Source organism: Oncorhynchus keta, chromosome 17, assembly GCF_023373465.1.
Source record: "Oncorhynchus keta strain PuntledgeMale-10-30-2019 chromosome 17, Oket_V2, whole genome shotgun sequence".
Lineage (NCBI taxonomy): Eukaryota > Metazoa > Chordata > Actinopteri > Salmoniformes > Salmonidae > Oncorhynchus > Oncorhynchus keta.
Genome location: NC_068437.1, coordinates 36,213,788 through 36,241,164, shown reverse-complemented (window position 1 = coordinate 36,241,164; position 27,377 = coordinate 36,213,788). Strand labels below are relative to the sequence as shown.

At 40.1% G+C, this 27,377-nt stretch overlaps 2 protein-coding genes and 1 long non-coding RNA gene across 8 annotated transcripts; 1 reads left to right on the top strand and 2 right to left on the bottom strand.

The window, feature by feature from the left end:
* Nucleotides 1–1,483: 1,483 nt before the first annotated feature.
* Nucleotides 1,484–12,105, bottom strand: sh3gl3b (SH3-domain GRB2-like 3b). Of its 2 annotated transcripts, none has more exons than XM_035789693.2 (11): nt 11,882–12,105; nt 6,806–6,874; nt 6,568–6,640; nt 6,325–6,435; nt 5,670–5,803; nt 5,199–5,357; nt 4,753–4,856; nt 4,480–4,604; nt 4,249–4,281; nt 3,889–3,942; nt 1,484–3,665 (listed from the first exon to the last, which is right to left on the bottom strand). In XM_035789693.2, the coding sequence occupies exons 1-11, from the start codon at nt 11,924–11,926 to the stop codon at nt 3,457–3,459; spliced, it is 1,116 nt and encodes a 371-aa protein (XP_035645586.1). In that variant the 5' UTR covers nt 11,927–12,105; the 3' UTR covers nt 1,484–3,456. The 2 variants fall into 2 exon arrangements, with proteins under 2 accessions (XP_035645586.1, XP_035645585.1); XM_035789692.2 differs by having other exon boundaries at nt 6,325–6,468; nt 11,882–12,100.
* A 330-nt stretch (nt 12,106–12,435) lies between these two features.
* On the bottom strand, nt 12,436–23,753 carry glsl (glutaminase like). Of its 5 annotated transcripts, none has more exons than XM_035789688.2 (22): nt 23,610–23,753; nt 22,337–22,448; nt 20,849–20,949; nt 19,424–19,491; nt 18,551–18,650; nt 18,157–18,298; nt 17,981–18,047; nt 17,755–17,867; nt 16,847–16,976; nt 16,628–16,692; nt 16,331–16,494; nt 16,059–16,117; nt 15,914–15,958; nt 15,726–15,784; nt 15,483–15,549; nt 15,292–15,342; nt 15,031–15,207; nt 13,918–14,049; nt 13,715–13,807; nt 13,203–13,264; nt 12,924–13,064; nt 12,436–12,659 (listed from the first exon to the last, which is right to left on the bottom strand). In XM_035789688.2, the coding sequence occupies exons 2-22, from the start codon at nt 22,381–22,383 to the stop codon at nt 12,563–12,565; spliced, it is 1,980 nt and encodes a 659-aa protein (XP_035645581.1). In that variant the 5' UTR covers nt 22,384–22,448; nt 23,610–23,753; the 3' UTR covers nt 12,436–12,562. The 5 variants fall into 5 exon arrangements, with proteins under 5 accessions (XP_035645581.1, XP_035645583.1, XP_052321936.1 ...); XM_035789690.2 differs by having other exon boundaries at nt 16,628–16,689; XM_052465976.1 differs by lacking the exon at nt 23,610–23,753 and adding an exon at nt 23,398–23,491.
* LOC118395772 (uncharacterized) lies at nt 23,360–26,698 on the top strand. The gene is made up of 2 exons (XR_004828047.2): nt 23,360–23,497; nt 23,662–26,698. It is a non-coding gene; the product is annotated as an uncharacterized LOC118395772 (long non-coding RNA).
* Nucleotides 26,699–27,377: the final 679 nt, after the last annotated feature.

Genomic DNA, 27,377 nt, shown 5'->3' with positions numbered 1-27,377 from the left:
CAGGGAATGTGAGACTAGTCAGGATCGAGGGAAAGATGAACGGAGCAAAGTACAGAGATAATTGATGAAAACCTGCTCAGGACCTGACTGGGGCAAAGGAGGCTTTGGGACAAGTCTCTGAATGGCACAGCCAGAGCCCGGACTTGAACCTTATCGAACATCTTTGGAGAGACCTGAAAATAGTTGTGCAGCAACATCCATCCTTACAGAGCTTGAGAGGGTCTGCAGAGATGGGGAGAAACTCTCCAAATACAGGTGTGCCAACCTTGTAGTGTCATACCCAAGACACGATTATAATCCCTGCCAAAGGTGCTTCAACAAAGTACTGAGTCAAGGGTCTCAATACTTATTTAAATATATTTCCATTTCATTTGTAATAAATTAGCAAAAATGTCTACACCTGTTTTGCTTTCATTATGATTGTGTGTAGATTGAGGGACATTAAAATATATTGTTCAGAGTAAGGCTGTAACCTAACAATGTGGGAAAAGTGATATACAGTGCCTCTCTCTCTGTGCTGGCAGAGCTACTACTCCTCTCTGGGTCCCTCACCCTTGACACATCCCCTAATTTCTTCACTGCCTCTGCATAGGACATCTGCACTACTGACTCTAGCCATCTCAACCTGCCTCTCTCCCACCGGACACTTCCGATACCCAGCAACATGGTCACCCCCACAACTTTATCCACTGAAATGACACACTTCCCACATCTTAATCTCCCTCCTACAAACTGCTGTGACATGACCATAAATGTTGCACCTGAAACAGCGCAGTCGATTCGGCACAAAAGGATAACTGATACAATGGAGGTGGAAAATATTCAGACCCCTTTTTCCAAAAAATGTAATCTCGTTTCTCATGGTCAATCTTTGGTGCCTTTTGGTAAACTCTAAGCGGACTATCATGTGCCTTTTACTGAGGGATGGCTTCCACCTGGCCACTCTACCATAAAAGGCCTTATGGGTGGAGTGCTGCAATGATGGTTGCCCTTCTGGAATGTTCTCCCATCTCCACAGAGGAACTCTGGAGCTGTCAGTGACCATAAAGTTCTTGGTCACCTCCCTGACCAAAGCCCTTTTCGCCCGGTTACTCAGTTTTGGCTGTGCAGCTAGCTCTAATAAAGAGTCTTGGTGATTCCAAACTTCTTCCATTTGAGAATGATGGAGGCCACTGTGTTCTTGGGGACCTTCAATGCTGCAGAAATGTTTTTGTACCCATCAAGATCTGTGGCTCACTCGGTACAATCCTGTCTCAGAGCTCTATGGCCAATTCCTTTGACCTCATGGTTTGGTTTTGCTCTGACATACACTGTCAACTGTGGGACCTTATATAGACAGATATAAGCACCTTTTCAAAATATGTCCAATCAATTGAATTTACCACAGGTGGACTCCAATCAAGTTGTAGAAACGTCTCAATGATGATCAATGGAAACAGGATGCACCCGAGCTTATTTCCTTATATGAACTGTAACTCAGTGAAATCTTTTAAAATTTTGCATGTTGCATTTATATTTTTTAACTTACAGTAGATAATACATCCAATGATCATATAACTGGTTTAATTTTTCCTTAGCGTAATTTAACTATAAATTCAATTTGTGAAACAGCAAGCATTTGACAATAAATAGGAAAGAAATGTACACTACTTTGATATTACAGCATTCTGTACTCATTCATAGTGATTGACACAAAATCTCTGACAATATGGCTTACAGCTAAATATTTTCTAGTTCAACATATTATTCCAAGACACTACAATAGGATATGAGAGGTGAATAATACCTTGTGTGTGTATTTCCTTACTAATAAAGAAAAATTAAGTGTGCAAATACAATAATTGACAAGGCTACAGCAACACATTTTTAAAAAGTGCTTAAAGGCAACAAGTGTTTCTACTGTTTGTGGAAGGTGAAAAACTAAAGGGATCATATTTAAGTGGATAAAGCACACACGCATCTAAAACACCTTTAAATTGTAGTGTAACATTAAACAGCTATTAATATCACAAATGGTGTTTGATAAGAGATATTTCCTCTTCTCGTGTTCAAATTGATATGCAGACAAGTCTTAACCCTGACCTTTCCACACTTCCACAACGAAGGCTAGTCCATTCAATAGACAGTAATATTAAACATTCTAAACTGGATGGTTCGAGCCCTGAATGGAGATTGGCTGACAGCTGTAGTATTTAAGACCGTATACCACAGGTATGACCCCCCAAAAACAATTATACTGCTCTAATTATGTTGGTAAGCAGTTTATAGTCGCAATAAAGGCACCTCAGGGTTCTGTGGTATATGGCCAATATACCAAGGCTAAGGGCTGTATCCAGGCACACCACGTTGCGTCGTCCCTAAGAACAGCCCTTAGCCGTGGTATATTGGCCATGTAACACACACCCCCGTGCCTTATTGCTTAATTATACGGTCTACTCCCAAAGCCGCCTGTTGCCTGAGGGGAATTCCCAACGCTCCGTCTAAACACAAATGTGCCTCACACGATACAGTTTCATAAACATTTGGAACATTGCTTCTATGAACGGTTGTAATTTAAGAAACTTACCGTACAAAGTTTAGTAAATTTGCACCCGGCTTTATTTTTAAACACTGGAAATATGGAATGGTTCAATGGAAATGTGAGTGCAAGGTGAGAGGATGCCACAATGGTGTGTGAAAACTAGGTGCAACTTTCCTAAACTGCGCACAGTAAGTGTATCTTTTGTATTTGAAATATTATTTCTCGCTTATATAAAAGTTCCAAAGATATCCAAAACCGTATCGCAATTGTGGTGTATTTGCATTTCGACAGAGCGTCAGGAATAAACAAGAGCATTGGGATTGTAGTTCACATGGAGCCAGCTGCAGTCCGTAAAATCCTCTGAGAACCCAAAACAGGTTCCAGCTGTAAACTGGGTATACCCCCCTTAGGTTCTCGAGAGCTAAATGAAGACATGAATATTGACCCTGAACGTGGTAATAACAGTCCCAAGATTAAAACAAATCTTAATAAAGCAGCCGAAGTGTTCCATGACATCACAAAAATGTGCTGAATTAAAAAGTGTCACTCTACTAATTGACCCATTATTATGCTGAAAGTAACAACAGCACACAATGGAGACAAATGTAACTAAGATGGGCTTTCAAGGGAGAGAGAAAATATTGCATAAGACTGTCTGAAATGGTGTAGCACGCAAAGACATTGCAAGTCAATAGCTCTATGGCCTCTGAGAAAATAAGGTGAAATTAAGAATTCACAGATCCAGGAAGAAGTGACGGTACCACCAAATGAGGCCGTCCTGAAATGCTTCTAACAGATAGGCTCAAAAATACAAATTCAGTCAATAAACACATCAGAAAGTGGAGTGACATTCATTGCAAAATAAGATTTCCAGAGAGTGCTCTGAGGTGAGGACTTCATAGCTGGCCCCCATAGCTTGTGGTGCTACCCTGGTATCACTGTGGCAAAGGCACAAGGACATTGACGTAGCTGATAGGAAAAAAGCCAGACTCCCCGCTGATCATGCCCTCATACCAGTTGTCATCAATCTGGTTGGTGAGGATGATGAGGTCACCCTCCTTGAAGCCCAGCTCTCCTTCATTCTCAGCCACAAAGCAGTAGAGCGCACGGCAGCAAGGCTGGTCTAGGAAAACCTCACAATCATCTGAAAGAGACCCACAATTGCCTTGAAATTGATATCACTAGATGACCACTAATTAGTCAATCTAAACAGTTAGTACTATTATGCACATACTGGTTATTTCCTTTTAATTTCATGATTTTATTTACATGATTTCCATTTGCTTGCGTCAGCAATATGATAGACAGGACATCATGGAAGGTTTTGGTCTGAAGTCGGTACCATGACCTGTGGGTTTAATACTCACGGTTACAGATGATGGGACTCTCTGGTCTTAGAGGTATGTTTGTGTACTGGTAATCTGGGATAAGTGGAAAAGGATGACAAGAAATAGCATATCTTAGTTAGTGGTCCTTCTGTAGCTCAGTTGGTAGAGCATGGCGCTTGTAACGCCAGGGTAGTGGGTTCGATTCCCGGGACCACCCATACGTAGAATGTATGCACACATGACTGTAAGTCGCTTTGGATAAAAGCGTCTGCTAAATGGCATATATTATATTATTATTATTATTATATAGTTGAAAGTCCTACTTCCCGTACAGTTGCTGCATACAAATACTAGTATCCTGTTTTGAAATGTCATACATTTTAGGGTATCAGTACTTACTTTTTCCATTGACAGCTTGGCTTATCTGGGCATCTGCAATAAATTATAATGGACATATTAACGACTTAAAAATCTGGAAAGCTGTAGTGAACCATCCAGATGGCCCCAATTTACTAAAGAGACAGCATTTTACGATAGTAAAACATGATTTACACTAATAAAAAAATACAGAAATAACATTATGGAAATGAATTGAAGAAATTAAATTTGCTCAACAATTGAGCCAATTACCTGAAGATATAACTGATTTCACTGATGATCTGTGGGAAGATCTATTTTGTTGTGTGTTGATTGTGTTAACTTTAATAGATTTGGGCCTGGGCTCCCTCTTTGGCCGGTTGCTTGCAATGGCTAGCCTAGAAGGAACAGAAGAGACAAGGTCACAAGTTCACAACCATCAAAAGTGAACCAAACCCAGGCAGTATGACATGTGCCTTGAGTACATGTCGCTCATGATTAAGTCCCTGTCTGAAGCGTATTTATTAATTTGATTGATACAATCACCTGCCCTGCAGACTTCGATTGAGGCTGTCCAGGATTTGGCAAGACTGGCGGTGATAGTCCAAAGCGGCCCCAATCAAAGCTGATAGGTGAGTCACATGCTCTGCCTGCAAGAACGGACCACAATAGCTATCAGCACAGGATTGTCAATCTCACTGCCAGTGGCCAGTATACATGATAATGAGCCAACAAGCTAACTGTCATGAACATGTTTAGAGAAATTTGCATCTCCTTGTTTATAAAGAAAAATAAACTTGTGGATATTTCCACCCATACACTTCTCCCAAGTTGTTACAGGATTATAATAGGTTGATAACACTAATCCTGAATAGAAGAATATGTTTACACAATGTTTGTTTTTAAATTAAAAAAACTTTCTCCCCAATTTTGTGGTATCCAATTGTTAGTAGTTACTGTCTTGTAGAATTGCAGTATTTGTTTTTGCTCACATCACTTTCTAAGAGGTCGAACATGCTTCTCTCTGCCAGCTCTTTGGAGTCCGAAAACTTCTCCCACGCCTGCATGATCTCCTCGTCAGGTATCTTTCCTTTGCGTCGTTTCTTGTAGTCAAAGTCTAGCCGACGACCTTCAAGTTTTCTTAGGTGGTACTGAAGAATGAATGACAAGTACATATGGATCTGAAAACAACACCCTTTTGCTTGTGAACAAGCATTTGATCCATACATAATCAACATTATACATTTATGACACATACAGCGGTAAACTGCACTTGATCTTCATTTACAATGATAGGTAGACATCAAAGGACCTTAAACCTTAAGCCTACAAGCCGTAAATCCAAAGCCTAGTGGCCTACAGCACATGGGTCAAAGACTACTCATCTGATACCTGTTCAGGCTGTTCCCTTTGCTGAAGCATTAATCATTTGGACTATTCTGAGTGATGGAGATGAGCCTCACCCCTATTTCCCTCAACTCTCTGTCCTGGAGTGCCTGCAGTGGGTCTATGAAGTTGTTCTTCACACTGATGTCCAGGGAATCTCTGGCTATGGCCATCTGTTTCAAGGCTTCCCCAATGTCCGCCAGTGCACATCCTACATGGAATTCACAGACATGAAGAAACATCTAAAAAAAACTTTTGAGTCTGTTGAGCACATCATGTAAAAATGAATAAACTGAGCTATTCAATAATTAAAATACATTCCAGGTCATATGATAGACCTCTAGATCTTTGGTGCGGGAGGATATTAGTGTACAAAGTGTTTGTACATCTCTAGGCCTGTACTCTTTTTGGAAGAGGCAAAACTTACTGAAGCGTAGAACCTTGCATTAGAACGATATTGATTTAACTGCCGAGTGTTGGGTTAAAAGCTTTTAGAGGTGAGACTCCTAAAGTATCTCACTGGTAACTGCTGGAGTATGTGTTTGAATGTAAAGCATTAGATACTGGGTTACAAACCCAGTTGGCGGACAAAAAACGAACTATCGCTACGTCTAACTGGCCCATAACCTGATCTGAATGTGTATAAAATATGTGGTAGTAGAATATGGTATGATATGAGTCGACTGTAAGTAGAGGCAGTTCGCTCCATGTGGGTTACAATTGTTGACGTACCAAAGGCAGAGCCGACTCCCAGTTCTCTGCCGTAGTGCAACATGCAGTCTCCCAGCATTCCCTCAGTCTGGGGGTACCCCACAGCCTTCACCTGCCCACGGATCCTGGACACTGTGTTGAGCATGCCCAGTTTGGCTCTATATGCTATGGATCAATATTAGCATTCGCATAAAATATATCACATATACATTTTGTTGAACAATGAAATCCTATACTGGGCCAATTTATCAAGTGATACCATACCTGGGTTTGGCTGGAGGTACTCTGTGGTTTTGGGCACAAGTTCAAGAACCATTTTGTGGGTCACATCAATTCTCTAAAACAGAATAATCAATGACAGAGCAGGGGACAATTCTGTATCAGTATTTTTGTATCAGTATTTTCCACATAATTCTCAAAAGTGTTCGACATTGTTCTACCTAATTTGACAAATGATTGTGTAAAAAAGGAATAATACAAATGTAATAAAGCCCTGCCTCACCCTTTCCATTTTTTGAAATTCTTCATCCAGCTTTGTTCCCTCAGCCCCAATTATCTTCTCACTCAATAGCTGTGGCAAGATAAGAGATTAAAATATGAGGAAAGAGTGTATAATGGCAAAAGACAAAGCAAAAATCTTACTCTCTTTCAATAAATAAGTTGGTATACAATTTGTATGGTAACGTGCTCGCTCTCCTCTCAGGAAAACAAGTTTATTTATATGTATGCATCAAAACATTCAAATTAAAAAGGCAGACTACCGTAATGACACAACTTTTTAAAAAAATACACATTTTTCCCCCTCCAGAATGAACTGTACTGGCAAACCCAAATATTGCTAATAAGTAACTAGTAAAGTGAAAGTAGCCTAGGCTACATCCAAAAACTGGTGTGAACTCTTACGCGGATGTACACAACTAATATAAAGGTTTTCCACTAGGTTATAACAATAAAGCCTGCACAATTTCAAACCACTCTTACTGTCAGCATGTCTAGTCCTTTGGCGGTCATTCGAAGATCACTCACTGTCAGTGCTGGCATGCACATTACAAGGAGTATGAAGTGTCAGCATGTACAAACTTGAACACTCACTAGCATAAGACCAAACTAAATGTTATGCCTGGAAGGTAATTGTGTGATTTGTATGCATGTTAACAAGCAGTCTCTCCATTGGTCAATCATAACTGAATACATTTAGAAACACAAGGCTTATAGTAAGTCCAGTATTGCATGCATGGTAAGCCTAAGCCATTAAATGCAGGGTTCTAAATTACATGGGTGTCTGGTTGGCACTCAAACGAAATCAGGGCACCCCCATAATAATAGAACAATATGGGCAACAGCATGGACATGGTGTTGAAAATGGGCACCCAATGTGAATGCAATTAGGATTTAAAATATCCTACACATTCATACCTGTGATGTAGGCATTACTATCACTTATGCATGATTCATGCTTCATTTTCACACTTGAGTTGTAAAAGTTAGCCTAATTGTTCCTCCTCTATAGAAACCAAGCATTACCACACTGATACCTGTGTTGTGCCAAGATAACCTCTCCCTCATCAGGAGAATGAAAAGATTTGGCATAGGTTCTCAGATCCTCAAAAGGTTCTACAGCTGCACAATCGAAAACATCCTGACTGGTTGCATCACCACCTGGTATGGCCACTGCTCAGCCTCCAACTGCAAGGCACTACAGAGGGTAGCTCGTACGGCCCAGTACATCACCAGGGCCAAGATTCCTGCCATCCAGGACCTCTATACCAGGTGGAATCAGAGGAAGGCCCTAAAAAATTGCAAAGACTCCAGCCACCCTAGTTATAGACTGTTCTCTCTGCTACCGCAAGGCAAGCGGTACCGGAGTGCCAAGTCTAAGTCCAAAAGGCTTCTTAATAGCTTCTAACCCCAAGCCATAAGACTCATGAACAGCCAATCAAATGGTTACCCAGACTATTTGCATTGTTCCCACCCCACATTTTAACGCTGCTGCTACTCTGTTTATTATCCATGCATAGTCACTTTAACTCTACCTACCTGTACATATTATCTCAATTACCTCGACTAACCGGTGCCACAACACTGTGACTTTGTACCGGTACCCCCGTATATAGCCTCGCTACTGTTATTTTATTGTTGGTCCTTCATTTTGTTATTTCTTTTTTACTTAAGTTTATTTAGTAAACACTTACTTAAAACGGCATTGTTGGTTAAGGGCTTGTAAGTAAACATTTCACTGTAAGGTTGTATTCGGCGCATGTGACAAATACAATTTGATCTGACCTGCCCTTTCCAACAATGTCAATATCAGAACTCAGACATTTGGTATATCCCTATTTACACTAGAGGTCGACCGATTATGATTTTTCGACGCCGATACCGATTATTGGAGGACCAAAAAAAAATTGCGATACCGATTAATCGGACTATTTTTTTTAACAGTTGTATTAATGACAATTACAACAATACTGAATTAACACTTATTTGAACTTAATATAAAACATAAATAAAATCAATTTAGCCTCAAATAAATAAAGAAAAATGTTCAATTTGGTTTAAATAATGCAAAAACAAAGTGTTGGAGAAGAAAGTAATATGTGCCATGTAAAAATGTGTGCCATGTAAAAAAGCTAACGTTTAAAGTTCCTTGCTCAGAACATATGAAAGTTGGTGGTTCCTTTTAACATGAGACTTCAATATTCCAAGGTAAGAGGTTTTAGGTTGTAGTTAATATAGTATTTATAGGACTATTTCTCTCTATACCATTTGTATTTCATATACCTTTGACTATTGGATGTTCTTATAGGCACTTTAGTATTGCCAGTGTAACAGTATAGCGTCCGTCCCCCGCCTCTCCTCGCCCCTACCTGGGCTCGAACCAGGAACACATTGACAACAGCCACACTCGAAGCATCGTTATCCATCGCTCCACAAAAGCCGTGGCCCTTGCAGCGCAAGGGGAATAACTACTCCAAGTCTCAGAGCGAGTGACGTTTGAAACAGTATTAGCGCACACCCAGCTAACTAGCTAGCCATTTCACATTGGTTACACCAGCCATTAGGCTGATAGGCTTGAAGTCATAAACAGCGCTGTGCTTTCGAAGAGCTGCTGGCAAAACGCACGAAAGTGCTGTTTGAATGAATGATTACGGGCCTGCTGCTGCTCAGTCAGACTGCTCTATCAAATCAGACTTAATTATAACTTAATAACACCTAGAAATACGAGCCTTTGGTCATTAATATGATCGAATCCAGAAACTATCATTTCGAAAACAAAACGTTTATTATTTCAGTGAAATACGGAACCGTTAGGTATTTTATCTAACGGGTGGCATCCCTAAGTCTAAATATTCTTGTTACATTGCACAACCTTCAATGTATGTCATAATTACGTAAAAGTCTGGCAAATTATTCCGCAATGAGCCAGGCTGCCCAAACTGTTGCATATACCCTGACTCTGCAATGAACGCAAGAGAAATGACACAATTTCACCTGGTTAATATTGCCTGCTCAACTGGATTAGTAGTTATAACTAGTGATTATGATTGATTCTTTTTTATAAGATAAGTTTAATGCTAGCTAGCAATTTACCTTGGCCTTTACTGCATTTGCGTAACAGGCAGGCTACTCGTGGAGTGCAATGGTTAGAGCGTTGGACTAGTTAACTGTGCGGCTGCAAAATTGAAACCCCTGAGCTGACAAGGTGAAAATCTGTCGTTCTGCCCCTGAACAAGGCAGTTAACCCACAGTTCCTATGCAGTCATTGAAAATAAGAATGTGTTCTTAATTAACTGACTTGCCTAGTTAAATAAACTTTAATTTTTTTAATTTTTTAATTTATTTATTTATTTTTTAAATCGGTGCCCAAAAATTCCGATTTCCGATTGTTATGAAAACTTGAAATCGGCCCTAATTAAAATCAGCCATTCCGATTAATCGGTCAACCTCTAATTTACACTGAACAAAAATATAAAAATGCAACATGTAAAGTGTTGGTCCCATATTTCATGAGTTGGGAAAAAAACATCCCTGAAGTTTTCCATACACACAGAAAGTGTATTTCTCTCAAATTTTGTGCACAAATTTGTTTATATGCCTCTTAGTGAGCATTTCTCCTTTGCCAAGATAATACATCCACCTGACAGGTGTGGTATATCAAGAAGCTGATTACATAGCATGCTCATTACACAGGTGCACCTTGTGCTGGGGACAATAAAAGGGCACTTTAAAATGTGCAGTTGTCACACAACGCCACAGATGTCTCAAGTTGAGGGAGCGTGCAATTGGCATGCTGACTGCACGCTCCCTCATGCTGTCCACCAGAGCTGTTGCCAGAGAATTGAATGTTAATTTCTCTACCATAAGCCACCACCAATGTCATTTTCGAGTATTTGGCAGTACGACCAACCAGCCTCACAACCGCTAACCAGGACCAGCCTGCACAAGACTTCCACAGCCGGCTTCTTCACCTGCGGGATCGTCAGGGGGAGCCCCTAAATGAGCCTAAGAATTGATTTCTGATTTCCTGATATGAATTGTAACCCAGTCAAATCTTTTAAATTGTTCCATTCATATTTTTGTTCAGTATACATCAATTGTATGTTATGCAGTTAACTGACTGAAGCTGTAGGTCATGCACATCTCACTCCAGCGTTAATGCTAAATTGTAATTATTTCACCACTATGGCCTATTTATTGCCTTACCTACCTAATCTTACTACATTTGCACACACTGTATATATATATTTTTTTGTATTGTGTTATTGACTGTACGTTTGTTTATCCCATGTGTAACTCTGTGTTTGTGTCGCACTGCTTTGCTTTATCTTGACGAGGTCACAGTTGTAAATGAGAACTTGTTCTCAACTGGCCTACCTGGTTAAATAACAAAACATTTCAAATTAAAATGCCTGTCGATTCCCAGTTTATTGGCTTTGCTGTGAAGATAGCATAGGCCTATCAAGAGCAACTATTTGGGACAGTCATTTCAGTGGTGACCCAGTTAGTATCCCTGGCACTGGCATTGTTTACTGAAGGTGTTCAATCACGCCTTTATAGCTAGAGGAATCTCTTAAGACCACTTTAGAAAACAATGTCCAGAATCCACCAGCACAAAAGCCTACACATAATTGCAATTTCTGTCAAAAACAAATTATAATTCACGCATTGTGTCTAGCCTAGTGACTTAAATGTAAATGTAGAGCGTTGGGCCAGTTGCTAGATCGAATCCCCGAGCTGATAAGGTAAAAATGTGTCGTTCTTTCCCTGAACAAGGCAGTTAACCCACTGTTCCTAGGCCGTCATTGAAAATAAGAATTTGTTCTTTAACTGGCTTGCCTAGTTAAATAAAGTTTTTTTTTAATCTAATCTGTAGGTCTTTACAGTTGGTATTGGTTGGTAAAGCCTATACTGGCCTAAAATAAAGACATGAATTAACTTCCCTTCTTGGCGCGTTGCCACAAAACGTCATACTAATTATCGCTGAGGCAACGGTTGCTTGCTGAAGTGTATGGGCTTTATCCACATGGCGCCATGCTAAGGAAACACAATAATGCACTGTGTCGTGTCGTCTCCTTACCTGACTTGCTTTGTGAAATTGCTTCTTCAACCCGGCTACCGACATCCTTCAAGAATCAAAAGGCCGAAATAATATATGGAAAGAAATAATGGGATGCCAACCGTGCTCTAATAGTTGACCCGTTGGTTAGCTACATTGTGTCCCGATTGCCCTCCAGTCCGTCTCCATCGTCGCAATGTATCAATGCGCTAAATCGCTTCACGGGGTCTGTTGAGTCCTCGAACACGATTGGTTGAGAGCTTCTGGTTGATGTACATTAAAGTGCCGACGTTTACGTTGCATAAGACATATAGCAAAACAGTAACACTTACACAAAACATTAAGTGGGACAAAATTATTGTTAAACCCTACCAGTACATTTCATTGTTTTACAAAATGCTATTTGTGATGCATGTCAGGTGGCCCAATTAGCCTATAAAAAGGTAGGCCTATAGGCTGCTACTGTATATAAAACGATTAAAACGAATTAATGTGGATTATCTAATCAACTAATTACATACATTAACTACCAGGAAAAAGGAAACAAAAAAACAAAATACCCTAAAAGCTGCACCTGTTTTACATCATAGAAAGTTTATTAACGTATAGGAATTACAAGACATTTCCACATGTATTGTAAAATAATTGAGAGAGAAACTTCTGTTTAGCGCCAACTGTTGAACCTGTATGTGCCTTTACTGCTCACAGAGTCACTGGCTGCTCTTCATATTTCTTGAGTAGTTGGGCTGCAGGTCCATGGCTGTGTCTCATAGCCTCCTGCATGGGTGTGTTACCCCATCTGTCAAGAGAACATGCCACAAAAGTGTGAGGTTATAAGTCTACTGTATAAACTTAAAGCCTCAATAGCCTATGGGAGCTTTCACTCCTTGTGTCCTTTCCCTCATCTGCACTGGTGAAAGAACTGGACAGGTAAAACCAGATTCCTAGTACAGGTCCATCGTGTAGCACTCAAGCTTTCACCTGTCCTGCCTTTTCAGCTCACGGCAGAGGACATAGGGAGGAAGCAATTCAACTATTGAGATGCAGCCTTCTTAGTTTTTACCTGTCCTTGAGGGAGTAGTTGGTGCCTGTGTTCTCCACCAGGAACCGGATGACCTCAGAGTGACCCTCGGAGGCAGCCACATGCAGAGCGGACCTCCCGTCGTAGTCCACGGCATTCACGTCAGCCCCAGACAAGAAGTACCTGGCGAGGGAAAGATGATCAAGTGTGTACATTTAGAAGATTATAATGTTTTAAAAAATACAGTGTCTCATGGTGTATCAATTTTATTTTTTTCTGTTCTGCGAGAAAAGATAGACATTCTAGTTAGGGCAACCCTACCTTCGCAAGGATTGTATGTCACCTTTGAAGGCAGCCAGTAAGATGTTCATGATCTGATAACCCTGTCAAATAAGAAGGATGTAGAAAGAAAAAAAGAAAAACACTTTATTTCTCAAATATCCCTGGAATAGACCTTGACAAGGAGTTTGATTCATCGTTAAAAGGTCCAATGCAGGCATATTTATCTCAATATCACATAATTTATACGTAACAATTAATTTTCCTTACTGTGATTGTTTTCAATTAAAATGGTAAAAAATATGCAAAAAAATAGAATTTTGCTAGGACTGGCTGGGAGTGGTCTAACTGGAGATGGGAAAAATGAAAACTACCTGTTCAGAGAGGTTTGGAACTCTCTTTTTAATTGGTATATTAACTAATTTGCCGCATGGTTACCTCACCATGGAAATGCCAAAGCTCCATCACATGAAAACAGGCTACATTTCATGCTTTCTTTCAAACAGTTCTTACAGGTGCAAAGTGTTGTTGTGTAGATGGCCTCAAATACTGACCTCAGACTCTGCTTTCCATTGCCTGTATGTAAGCACCTGTCTGAATGGTGTTCGAAAGTCAAAACTGTGTAGCTGGAATGTTGATATGAGTTCCTTAAAAACAAACAAAACATGAAATAAATCAATGAAAAGCAAGGAAGAACAAACCACAATTATGCTATAAAAGGAAATAGTTAATTAGGGAGTTGTGATGGTTTCACAACCTCACAGAAGTGCACAGCCTTCCAGCAGTTTCCAAAGGAGTCTAGGTCAGGTGACCAACACAGCATGCCTAGAACTCCTGGGACAACTGCCAGCATAACTCCTGATTTACTGGACTTGGCTGGTGCAGACGTCTGCAAAACATAACATTGATTATCATTAACCAGTGCTTAACTTGGACTGAAATAGGTACCGGTACTCATTTTGGGTGCCGGTACTTTTTATATTTAGGTGCATGAGGCCACAATACTTTTGAACTAATATTTGTTAAGAGGTGCAAGACAACATTTGAGGTGCCAGTACTCAGCTCCGGTAAGCTCCTGCCAATGGGAGGTTTCAAAGCATTAATTCAAATACATAAGGAAAACAAGAAGAAAGTATGTGATTAAATGAATGGCTTAATTTGCTTTACTTGCCCAAAAATGCTCTATCATCTCACTGCTTCAAGCCTATGACACGTGTAGTGCACTTTCTCGTCTAATACTCTCGTGACAGAAGTAAACATAAATGTACAGAGAAACTGAGTAGTGGGACCAGGGAATTTATGTTACCACTACACCAGACCCTAGCACCAAATGAAATCAAATTGTATTTGTCACATGCACTGAATACAACAGGTACAATTTCACCTTACCGTGAAATGCTTACTTACAAGCCCTTAACCAACAATGCAGTTCAAGAAAAATAGTTAATAAAATATCTACAAAATAAACTAAAGTAAAAACTGTAATGAAAAGTAACACAATAAAATAACAATAACGAGGCTATATACAGGGGGTACCAGTACCGAGTCAAAGTGTTGGGGTACAGGTTAGTCAGGGGGGTCAATGTAAATAGTCCAGGTGGTCATTTGATTAATTGTTCAGTGGTCTTATGGCTTGGGGGTAGGCTGTTAAGGAGCCTTTTGGACCTAGACTTGGCGCTCTGGTACCGCTTGCTGTGCGGTAGCAGAGAGAACTGTTTATAACTTGGGTGACTGGAGTCTTTGACAATTTTTTGTGCCTTCCTCTGACAGCGCCTAGTATATAGGTCCTGGATGGTAGGAAGCTTGGCCCCGGTGATGTACCCACCACATGGAATTTCAATGATTGTTTTGAGAATGCAAACAAACCAACCTTAAAATTGAATATTCTGGAGTAGTCGTTCATTCCCGCCACTTGCATCATGGAGAGCATACTCTTTGTAGCCGAGGGCGACAGCACCTGGTCACCTGACAGAGGGCAGAGTCCCCCATTGGCTAACGAGGCTGCCATGGCTGCTCCTGATTCACACGTGACCTCTGTGGAGGCACACTGACACACAATAAAAATGCATCAGAAACATTTCAATCTATATCAAAGTATCTAACTATGGAAATGAAATGGTCAAACATTTACCTGCAGCATTAAATCCAACGTGGCATTTATGTCAACGGTCTCCGGAAAGCACTGCCAAAATAATATAGCAAACATTTTCAGGGTTAAAACAGTAAAAATAGAGAATTACATCTATCAAGTGTTCACAAAAAAACATTTTTATTACTACCTATTACTGTATTTAAAAGTTTGACGTGGAAGAAATTACTTACTTTCTTTTCTTGAAGGTAAAACGATAAGGCATGTAGTCTGATGCTGTCCTTTCTCAAGCTCTGGTAACTGTATGACAGACATCATGACAGGTCAGCAGGGACAAAAAAAGACATCAATACAAAAAATGTAGCAAATTGCTAAGAGCGAGAGATAATAAACTTTGGTAATAATCAATCTATTGTTAACAAGCTAGTTTATTTGTAAAATATATATATAAATAAATTCCATAAATTGCTAATTACCTTGTGCAGTTTAAGTTTGCATGTTCCTTATTGCAAAGTCTTTTGACAGCATTCAAGACCTGCGGTGATGACATAAAGATGGCATTGGTCACACCATAGTATTTGTGACTTGAAAGTTAAAAAAAAAAATATTGCAAACATAAACATAAGGATTAAAAACTTTTTTTTTTGCCTTCTGCCTAACTTACAGATTCATACTTTTCCTCCTCCTCTGCACCAAGACTGGCAGCCAACTGTACAAAAACATCAAATTACATTTAACATCATTTGAAAATGCATTGGCATTATATTTTAATGCAAATAGCCATTGGTAAGGGAGTGTGTGTATATTACCTGTAACAAAGATGTGGTAATAATGGCCCCTGTCTCAATGAGCGGACTGTGAGGAACTCCTGTGTAAAATATTTGTTTTTACATGATTAAAAACCACATCCCAAGGACTCTATTAACATCACAAGCCATGCATACTTGAAATAAAGGTCAAATAAAATAATAATACAAAATACTTTGCTTACTGGATTGCATATAAGTGAACTTCATGGCTCCATGGCTGTAATACCCAAAGTCTTGCAAGCAGAAATAAGTAGATACGTGTTTTACTGTACCTTGTTTGGTGAGGGTGAAAGGAGAGTCATATTTTGAGAACTCCTCCACGCCCACATATCTGTGCACGTTGTCCACTCCGAGCTGGTCTATTGCAATGCCATAAACCAGAGGCCAGGATACTTCCCCCAGAACACAGGATTCGGCCCAGTCGCCTAAAGACAGCCTAAAAGACCACAGACAAGGCAGGACAAGAGGATTAACTTACAAAAAAAGGACTCTCAATTTAAAAGGTCTGCTCTATATGGTCCCCAGTGATGTTGATGACATAAAACATAGTGACATTGGTTTTACGATACCTCTGACCATCAACCGTACAGACTGAGACTCCCCATTTTGCACTGTCTCTACTATCCTTCTCCTGCTGAGACAAACAATTCGTTTTTTTAGGCATTGTTTTAGCACACACCCATGCCAAGAGAAGTTTTCATTTCCTACAATATCAAAGGTAGCATTTTATTGCATGACTAAAGTAATTTGGGGCACACTTCAAAACACCAGATGAAATTGTACCTCACCTTGACTGAAGACAGCTGTTTACATTTCATGAACAACTTTTGAGTTTCGTCGGTGAAGGTGGAAAAGTCAGGGATGACAAACCTTCCCTGTAGAGCTTTCAGAATGAGGGACACAAAGCCTGTAACACACCTTAGGGGGAAATTCAAATAACACCTTGTTTATCAGAGACACTTTCATAACGTGATCAAGGAACACAACCAGTTTCATTGGTCTGACTAACAGCTTCTCTAATGTAGTTGATTATGTATATTGGTTCTGTCCATGATTGGGCTAATGTATGTATTTTGAACATACGTGTATGTCTCTATTATCTATAGCAGGGTTTAATCAAAGTTGGGCAAATTGCAGTGGGGCTGGCAAATAAAACAAAAATCGAGTAGATATATTTATTTACTTTTTTAAATGGGGAACCAAATATTAAGAGTACAGATTATTTTATGGGACAATATAGAAACATTTTTGAGAAAGATAATTTGAAGAAAACACTTTTTATTGACTACATGTATTTATTGGTTTTCTTAATTTTGATAAGAGATGAAAATATAATGAATTTAAAGTTATTTGTTGATGTGAAAATCAAAATGTAATGATTTTAAGGTGGTGTCATTAGATTTGGGGTGGGATAGGGTCGGCAAAATTTCTGGTGGAAAAAAAATGGAGTCCCCGGAAATGCTGGCGAAGGAAATGGGGTCGACGCTGAAAAAGTTTGAATATCACTGCTCTATAAGGCGCTATTTGCCCAACTCTGCACATGCTGTTTTGTTTCAAATTGTAAAATGTGAGTTTTGTTGCAATTGGACCCATAGTATCTTAACCAGTGTTAAAAAGGGCTTTTCTGTGTGGAGGAACCATCCTTTTCCGTCACAGTTGGCCAGTAACTATGATTGCAATGCAGTTCTAACCTCACCTCTGAAAGGTATTCCTGTCTACTGTTCCATCCTCATCCTGCAGTTTCCTCATATGAAAGTAGCAGTCCTTGATTCTGGGGTCGGATCTGTGTAGGCCTGAGCTCCACACTGTCTATGGAGGAAGAGAATGTAGTATACATTTTTTTCGATGTTTGTCATTGTAGTTTATCTTTGTGGATGCTGCTTCTTGTTCAGGTCTCTTTAGCAATAGCAATTACTAGCTACCTCAAAAAAATGGTTCATGCCGACTCTCCCATCAGAGGCAAAGCTGTCAAAGAGAACATCAGCAGCCCTGGAAGAAAATAATGTATTTCATCCACCACAGGAGGGCATGGTTAAGCAATAAGAACATAACTGGTAAAGATAATGTAAGAGTACAGGGTCATTTGTGAGATACTCACGCCCTCCTCTTTGAGTGTCCCTGCGTGGTCTCTGTCCTGCCCACACTGAGCCAGGGCTGGGGAGATGTGGTGACAGGCCTCTCCTGTTCTGCCTGGGGCAGAGGGGGCTTCAGAGCTCCATTACTAACCAATGATGGGAGGCCTGTAGAGATAGGTACAAAAGAGTACAAATGAGGTGAGTGGTTGGGTGGTTCGGGTGGGGGTTACAAATGTGAGATTAATACCTTTGATTTTCTATAGACACTATAAGTTTAAGAGATACATAAAATGGACTGTATTGTGTATTTGAGGATTTGACTATGCGTGTTATGCTAAGAAATGCAGACAACTGCATAGTCACGTGAAGTGAAGTGGAAACCTACTTTTCTCCTCACACCTTCATCACTATCATTACCTGTTGATCCAGGGCTCACTAAGTTGACAGGTCTCTGAGACTGGGACTGAAAGGAATTTCTTGGCATGGGACATGGAACATTCCCTGATGAAGCCGTATCCTTAGGAAATGAAAACCAATAAACAAACAAATGCACAGACAGATTTTGAAAGCAGGAAGTGGCATTCTGCAGTTATAGACTGGTAATATTTGAGTTTAGCCACAACATAAGCCATTTTACCGTCAATCAAAGCTATAAGACATTATCCATGCCTAACTGTAACAAGGTAAGAATTTCAAAGTCTTAATCAGTGAGTCAACATATAATATCTACATTTTACTATATTCAAATTCACACATATCGGATGGACATTTCGAGCCTCATTTGACTGTTCCCAGACATCCCTTTCATGTTTTCAGTAATCACAGGTGCTCTTTAGTGAAGTAAAGTTGAATTGTTACCTTTACAAGGCAATGTGGGGGCATCAACAGTGACAAAGCATGGAGCAATTACTTTTTACTACTGGGGTTTCTAAATGGCCTCTGCTTCTGCACCAACATTGACTCTATTTAGAAGCTGAAAAGACATCCATCTACTGTACTTTTTCATGAAAGCAGCACTTTCATCCTCCCTTTATTTTACAGCTCAGATTAAAGACTGTAATTTGATTCTGAATAACCTCTGCTTTGATTTATTTCATGCCTTAGCTGGCCACCTTCCACCTGACAATGCAGAAATCTTTCTGCTTTGGCTTATTTGACAAAAGTGCGGGCAACTCCCCCACTTTGATCTAGTGAGGTGGGTGTATTAGGGTGACTCAGGGGTGTGTTGTGTGAAACAGTGATATCGGCATGTTGTTTGTGTGTCAGATTCAGGCAGGACACAGCACGTACCTGGCTCTCAGCCCCTTTCACTGGCAAAGGATTCCTTTCTTCATGGGCCTCTGTCATCAAGTCATTTTCTAAAGCAAAACAAATTACAAAGAAAAGGAAATGAATGACAAAATCAAGGGTTTTTAGTTTAATCCATGTGTAGTTTAATCCAAATTACATTTGTTGGTCTAATCAGCCATGTTTTCAGGGTTCCAAAAAAAGTTTACAAAGCACAGAATAGTCTATTATTATCACAACAAGAGTTGAGGAGAATTTTGTAACAAAGACGATGATAATAGTATCCCAAAATTATGATTAAATGTGCATTGTGTAAAATGTGTAAATGCAAACAGCCCTGAATGTAATTTGATACTATAAAGTTGTTTACTGTCCGAGTCCACTTTAAGATACAAACAGCAGCATTTTCCTGACTCCCTATTAGTTCATGCTCACAGAAGTTGACAATAAGAAAAAAAGAAAAAAATATTTTGCACCCCGGTCAAGTCACTTTCTGAAATAACTCTCAAAACCACAACATTTTTTGAAAACTTAACCACACCGCACATACCAACAACAGTAGATAAAATGGAAATATGCACAGGGTTAAATGGTTTAATATTTAAGTTTTACTCTTGAGAAGAGAAGTGAAACACTCATTATGTGACAACACAGACAAGAGCAGTATAAATGCCATTCCCTTCCAAGTATACTGTTTGACATCAGCAATTCTGACATATCTAGTACAATGTCATGTCTTAACACAGCGTTTGTGAACATTGGCTATTGCTCATCAAAACGTGAGCAATAAAAACTACACACAAACTTTGAATAAACATATTTGTAGTTTTTGTCTCCAGTATCTTGTTTACTGGAGTTGATGTCTATACTGTTTGATTGTAACATTCCAGACAGAGGAATGCAGACTGCATTTCCCCTGAGCCAAGAATGGGGTAAAGAGAGGAGTAGCCTGTCTGAGAACACTATTACAACCATCTGTATGACACGTGGGTTGTGAAAATATCACTGTCATGCATGCATATAAAGGTTAAATACACTGTTGCATGTTTATTTCTATAATAAGACAAGTTATAATAAATACACTCATGGACTTGGACTGGCTTTAGTGTGGCAATTGTTTTACTGTTTTGTCAGATAAACAACCAGTACCACATGAACACATCTGGACTTGATTTTGCCTCCTTCTTTCCCTCACATGTTGTCAGCCCTACAACAGTCCACATGCTCTGTTTTAATGACCGACGTCTGGTTAGAGTAGATCTTCCTCAGTTTCACCATCCCACTCAGCTCCTTATTTTAGCACTTTGAGGCAACACCCACAATAAAAAGCCCCATAGGCCAAAAATCACAGGGGGGAAAAACCCACATCGTTAACATCGCTGAAACAGTCTCATACCCACAATTAGATGTTCCTGCAATGTAGCCTACCTCTCATGTCCTCCTCCTTATTTGGCTCCAGTAATTTGTTACCGTCCAAACCTCCATACCGTTTCCTCCATTTGCGTCTTAGGGAAGGGGTTCTTTGGAAACTGGAAAAACAAAAGATTTCAGAATAGATGGTCATATAACGGTGTACATTTTTGTCAAACAATATGATTGTTAATCTTGGCAACCAAATTACATGGTCTCTTTCAATAGGTAAGACAACAAAGTGTCACAACCAAATGAAACAAGAAAATTATTGACAGTTTGTCATTAATGGATCAAGTGAAGGACAATGAAAACACTTGAATAGCACACAGTTTGTGGACATCAGGATGAGCAGAAGTGATTGTAACAGAACAGCTAATGGTGATCAAAATAAACATCTAAATCAAATCAAACCAACACATGTTGTGCCTGACTACCCTGTTCTAAATGCATTAGGTCCTTAGAACTCCACCAAGACAAGTCAAGTCATGATGTGGGGAATAAGTGGAATGTCCGTCTCTATGTAGGGAAGTTATGACATGGTGAGCTATCATCAGCATCTCCACTTAAAGCAGCACCTGGGCTGCAGGTTCTCTTTGGCTTGGGCAGCCTGGCCTTCTGTTAACTCCACTGCAATGCCACGTCTCATGATAACATTCATGGAACGTGTAGCAAACAAGATGCTCAAATGAGACATGAAAATGTACCAGTTTTCCTATGACTGGCAAATGTATAAATGGTAAATATGTAAGCTATTGGGTCATTCCACAAAATGGGTGCCTTTTGCATCCCTTTGATATTTTTTTAAAAGCCTGATATATTTTTTAAAAAGTGCCCTTTAATATAGACCACATGGAGAATCTGAATCAAGAAACATTGAACAGCTAATAGTCTAATCATAGTGAAGGTGAACTGGTTCTCCTCTTTTTGGACATGTTCTGGTGTTTTGGGTTGGAAAACTGAATGGATCGACCATAACATAGATAGACAGGCTACAAATGTTTTAACAATTACTTTTTTGGTGAAACTTGGATTTAATTGTCACTTGCTGTTGCGCACAACAATCTTCCATTCCGCCTGTCACAAGGGGATTTAGGGCTGACTTAAGATGAAATTGTCAACCCTGTTAAGGTCAACCCTGTTACTTTCTTTGGCACTTAATACCCAAATGGGCACAGACATCAATTCAACATCTATTTCTCGTTGGTTCAACATAATTTCATTCAAATGACTTGGAAACAACGTTGATTCAACCAGTGTGTGCCCAGTGGGTAGGCACTTACTATAGTAATTTTTTATTTAATCTTAAGATGGTAAAACATGTATTTTGACGATTTTGAACATGTGCCTTTATGACAGAATGTTTGAATTAGGTTAAATGAAACATTTTTGGGGGACCAAGTTCCATTTCTCAAAAGGCACCAAATTGGTTGAACGACCCTTCTGCCTTTCCTAACATCTGACTATATACAAATCCCAAAGTGGTGAAATATGAGTTATTCTTACCATAGATAAGGATTATCCTCTGTGTCTTGGCTTGGAGTTTTTTCCATTGAGGGATGAGACTTTCACTGGATACTTGGTCCACAATTATTTTGTCAATGTCTTTTGTCAACTTCTGAGACGAATGCAACAGGGTAGACCATGTAGGGATAAAACACATTTGAGTCTCCCTGCTCCAGCTCTAAGCTCTGTGTGTGAGTGTGTGTGCTGTGTGTTATGCTGCATGCTCTGAAGTCTCTGAATGAATGGGAAGAACTGAAAGGGGACCCACTGAGAAAGTGGGTGGGATATCTTTACCACTCAACTGCAAGGAAAGGCAGTCATAGGTTTTTTTTTTGTTGGGGGGGGGGGTTAACATTATAGAGTTTGAACACGCTGAAACACCTTGAAATTTAAGGGGCACATAAGGACTGCATTACACATTCATAAGCAATACATATGCATTTACAGAATGCTTACTTCAGAACCTGCAACTTTCTGTTAAAGTTATGTCACAGTATGTTATTATACTGCAGCTGTTTATAGGTAGCCTATTTCATAAATGCTTGTGTTGTGTACTGCTCATGAATGTGTTGTGGCTTATGAATAAAGTTATTATGTAGCTGCTTCAATTAAAGTGATACAGTGCACTAAACATAACAAGTAAGCATATGCTATGTGGGATAATTGTGTAATACATTTTCTGAATGTCTTTACAAAAAACAAGAAACCAGTTCGTTAGTTTGCACTTTAAAATAAATTACACGAAATTAACTACCCAACTCAAGCAAAAATAATTAAGAGCAACTTGAATGGAAGCTGATACAGCTGATGCAGTTCATGATTTGAAAACATGCGCAGATAAGGCGCAGAGTTGACACCGAATGAGTCAAGTGTTGCAACGTTAGCTGTGTTTACATTTTTTGACCAACTGTGCCTTGAAGTTACAGGAGATTGATCAAAGAATGCCCTGTATTTTCAATAGTCACGGACAACCCCGTTCTCTTTGTTTAACTCGGACACTATTGTTTAATGTGTTCCATTTTAGATAACGTTACTTTATCCAAAAACCATTTGTCTGTCACCTTCTGCCGGAGACTGTCCCCATCATCACGTCAGTTTGAGGGACCTTTTGCAGCAAGAAAATACGCTGGAAAGCATACAATGCCCGAAAAGACCAAAACGGTAGGGCTGTCCTAAAACAAGCACCATGTAGGCTATAGATTTACTAGCCAGCCAGAGGTTTAGTTAAGATAATTTACTCAAATAATTGTCATGCAGACCAATGGCTACTTACTAACAGTACTCCTGTCCGTTCTAAACATGTTGTGCTCCTCTCCTTTCCGCAGAATTCAACTGTAGGCCTATAGAAGCCGTCGCAGACACCTTCGTCTTCTGGGCAAGTAGCTCGAGACAAGAACAACGTGGTGACAATTTCAGTGCACGCGAAGCCTGAATCTGAATTGAACGCGATTACAGGTGTACACTTTTTTTGTATGCGGAACAATGATGGCAAAAGAAACTCCGCTAGTAAAGACTAATTGAGTATTTAGTTGTTGTTTTTACCAAACCCCCGCCCCCCCCCCAAAAAAATATATTTATATATATATTTATTTTACGTAGGTACTGTACAATACGTTAATTCCTAGTTGTGTCTATAGTGGCAGTAGGTGTCGCTATTGCCGCACCGCCAACTGATGGGCAGGCCAATGCGGAGCTTGTTCGGTATCTCTCCAAGGTGCTGGCGTTGAAGAGAAGCGAAGTCGTTGTGGACAAGGTTTGAGAGCTGTGAATGGACATCTCTGGATTCTTTATGATGCATGTTTATATACTGTGTTGCCAATAACAGATCAGTTTCAGGAATTTAAACTAAAATGTTTCATCATGTCCTTATGCCTCTCTGCAGGGCTCAAGATACTGAGAATATTGTCACGAGGACACTAACTCCAGAGCAGGGGTTGGACAGGTTAAAGCAGGAGGCTTTTTGAATGTTAATTACACCCATAACAGAGGCTTCTCTATGACACCATGGATGACTTTTTAGTTCAGGTCCTATACACCTTTACAGTATTGGTTGATTTTCAGACATCTATGGAAACAGCTCAGATAAGATAGTAGCCTACTCTATTAATCCCCAAAGGGGACATTTGTTTGCATCAGCTGATGCACACACCAATGAATGCACAATTTGTGACATGCACTATAGTTAGGCATTCTACAAGGATTTGAACTGTATAGGCGTGTGAAATATTTTTTTCCCCAAACTGTTGAAAGAACCCTTGTTTATTGAGGCTTCCTCAGAAATAATTTGCTTTCTTATCATCTGTGACATTGTTTTTTTAATGTAAAATCACAATGAGTCTTGCCTCAGGCATGGCTACTGATATGATTGTTATTGATGTATTATGTTCATAATGAAAAACTTCACCCAAGTTCCCACCCTTTCAGGCTATCTACCTTCACCTCATGAGGTATCTGAGGTATATTTTTTAGCAAATATCTTAGATCATTTAGCCTTTTTTTCATGCTTTTGTTGCCCCTAAAACGTGTGTTATGTTTATTTTCTTGTACAGCATGTGGGTATTTATTTCTGTATCGAATTGCTGTAGTTGAGGTAAATGAAATTAGATATTTGGCAATAGAAATAAAAATGTCAATGACGTCTGTGACTCCACCGGCCCTGTGGTGTGACAGCGGGACAAGGCTATTGGCCTGAAACCTGTGCTTTTTATCATGCTGTGTAGATGAATGTTTGCTTCCCAGCAGGAATTACTCCAAAAGTAGCCTTTATTTTGAATGACACTTCAACCATTACTAATGTAAATGGAACTTAGCCTAACATAAAATATGCAATACATTTTTCCAAAATGTCCTTTTATGTATGCAGCTGGCTACCAAAAATTGCAGCTGGTTACCAAAAAAAGTGGCAGGATGACCGCTTTATTGCTTTTTGGTTCCCAGATTGCCCCTGTCATTTTTATAATCTGATTGCATATCCCCATTACAGGTAATCCGTTACTACCCAACCTGCTCAGCTCCAAAGGACCCAAGTAAGGGCCTCCAGCCATGTGGGAAGCGGAGCAGCTTGCCCACGTGCAGATACTCCATACCCAGGGTCTTCCTCATCATGCTGGCCTCCACTGTGTTTAACACGTCCCATCAATCTTCTCCCTCTCAAAGGCCTGGCAGTACTTGCCCTATTTCAGCTGTCGCAGGCTGGAGCATACCAGTGCCATACTCAGGACCCGTAGATTAGAGGGCACCTCTGCCAAGGAGCAGAAGAGTGGGTGCCATGAGCCGCCAGAGTAGAACTGGGAATTGTTCTCCAATGATGGAGAAAGGGGTGGAAGTTTGTGTCTAGCTATTTGTAAATATTGTGGTTTAGGGGGTAGAGGTGGGGGTCTTTCTACTTTTCTCTGTAAAGTAGGAGGCTCGTTGTCTCAAAGACAAGGTGCTGGTAGAGGTTGATTTCATCACCCTGGATCTTCAGGCTCATGTACATGTAGATTTGGCTTCCCCTCCATTTATTTGTGACTGTTTTCAATCAACTCTAATTGAAAACGGTGATATCTGCAGAGGCAGACCAGGTTTTAGTTATTTTAAACATTCACATCTGTCATTTGCCAATTAGGATATTTATGTGCTACAACATCACTAAAAGGAATGGTGAGGTCACAAACAATGTATGTTCTGATACCACACTACAGGAGTCCCACAGGGATTTGTACTTGGTCCCCTCCATATTTAATTTCTGATTTCTCAAATGCAAGGAGACAGACTCCTATGCAGCATCCTGCATACATTCTTGCCTCATTAATACTGTGTGTTGGCTAAATGGCAAACACAATTTCTCTAAAACTGAGTAAACCAGTTTAGTCCCTGGCTCTTCAACTGTGCCACACTCACACCGAACCTAAATAGAAGTCTTCTTGTACATTATATGGGAAATCAGATTTTTTTTTTTTCAAGAGGACCGAGTACAAATCCCTGAGGGACTCCTCTGGGTCTGCTGTAGTGTGGTGTACTGATGCTATTGCTGATCCACACTTAGTAAATTGTCACCCACCATCACGTTCTAAGGTGAGGTATGTGGTCACTCAGGTGTAATGTAACAATATTTTGTCTCCAACCCGTCTGTCAGTGCAATACGCACCTCCTTCATATACAGTGGGGCAAAAAAGTATTTAGTCAGCCACCAATTGTGCAAGTTCTCCCACTTAAAAAGATGAGAGAGGCCTGTCATTTTCATCATAGGTACACTTCAACTATGACAGACAAAAGTAGAAAAAAAATCCAGAAAATCACATTGTAGGATTTTTTATGAATTTATTTGCAAATTATGGTGGAAAATAAGTATTTGGTCAATAACAAATGTTTATCTCAATACTTTGTTATATACCCTTTGTTGGCAATGACAGAGGTCAAACGTTTTCTGTATGTCTTCACAAGGTTTTCACACACTGTTGCTGGTATTTTGGCCCACTCCTCCATGCAGATCTCCTCTAGAGCAGTGATGTTTTGGGGCTGTTGCTGGGCAACACGGATTTTCAACTCCCTCCAAAGATTTTCTATGGGGTTGAGATGTGGAGACTGGCTAGGCCACTCCAGGACCTTTAAATGCTTCTTACGAAGCCACTCCTTCATTGCCCTCGACCAGCACAAAAACATCCTGTGGCGGACTGCAATAGCATCGAATAGCCCCCGTGATATGCAACTGTTCAGGGAAGTCAGGAACCAATACACGCAGTCAGTCAGGAAAGCTAAGGCCAGCTTCTTCAGGCAGAAGTTTGCATCCTGTAGCTCCAACTCCAAAAAGTTCTGGGACACTGTGAAGTCCATGGAGAACAAGAGCACCTCCTCCCAGCTGCCCACTGCACTGAGGCTAGAAACACGGTCTCCACCGATAAATCCATGATTATCGAAAACTTCAATAAGCACTTCTCAACGGCTGGCCATGCCTTCCGCCTGGCTACTCCAACCTCGGCCAACAGCTCCGCCCCCCGTAGTTCCTCACCCAAGCCTCTCCAGGTTCTCCTTTACCCAAATCCAGATAGCAGATGTTCTG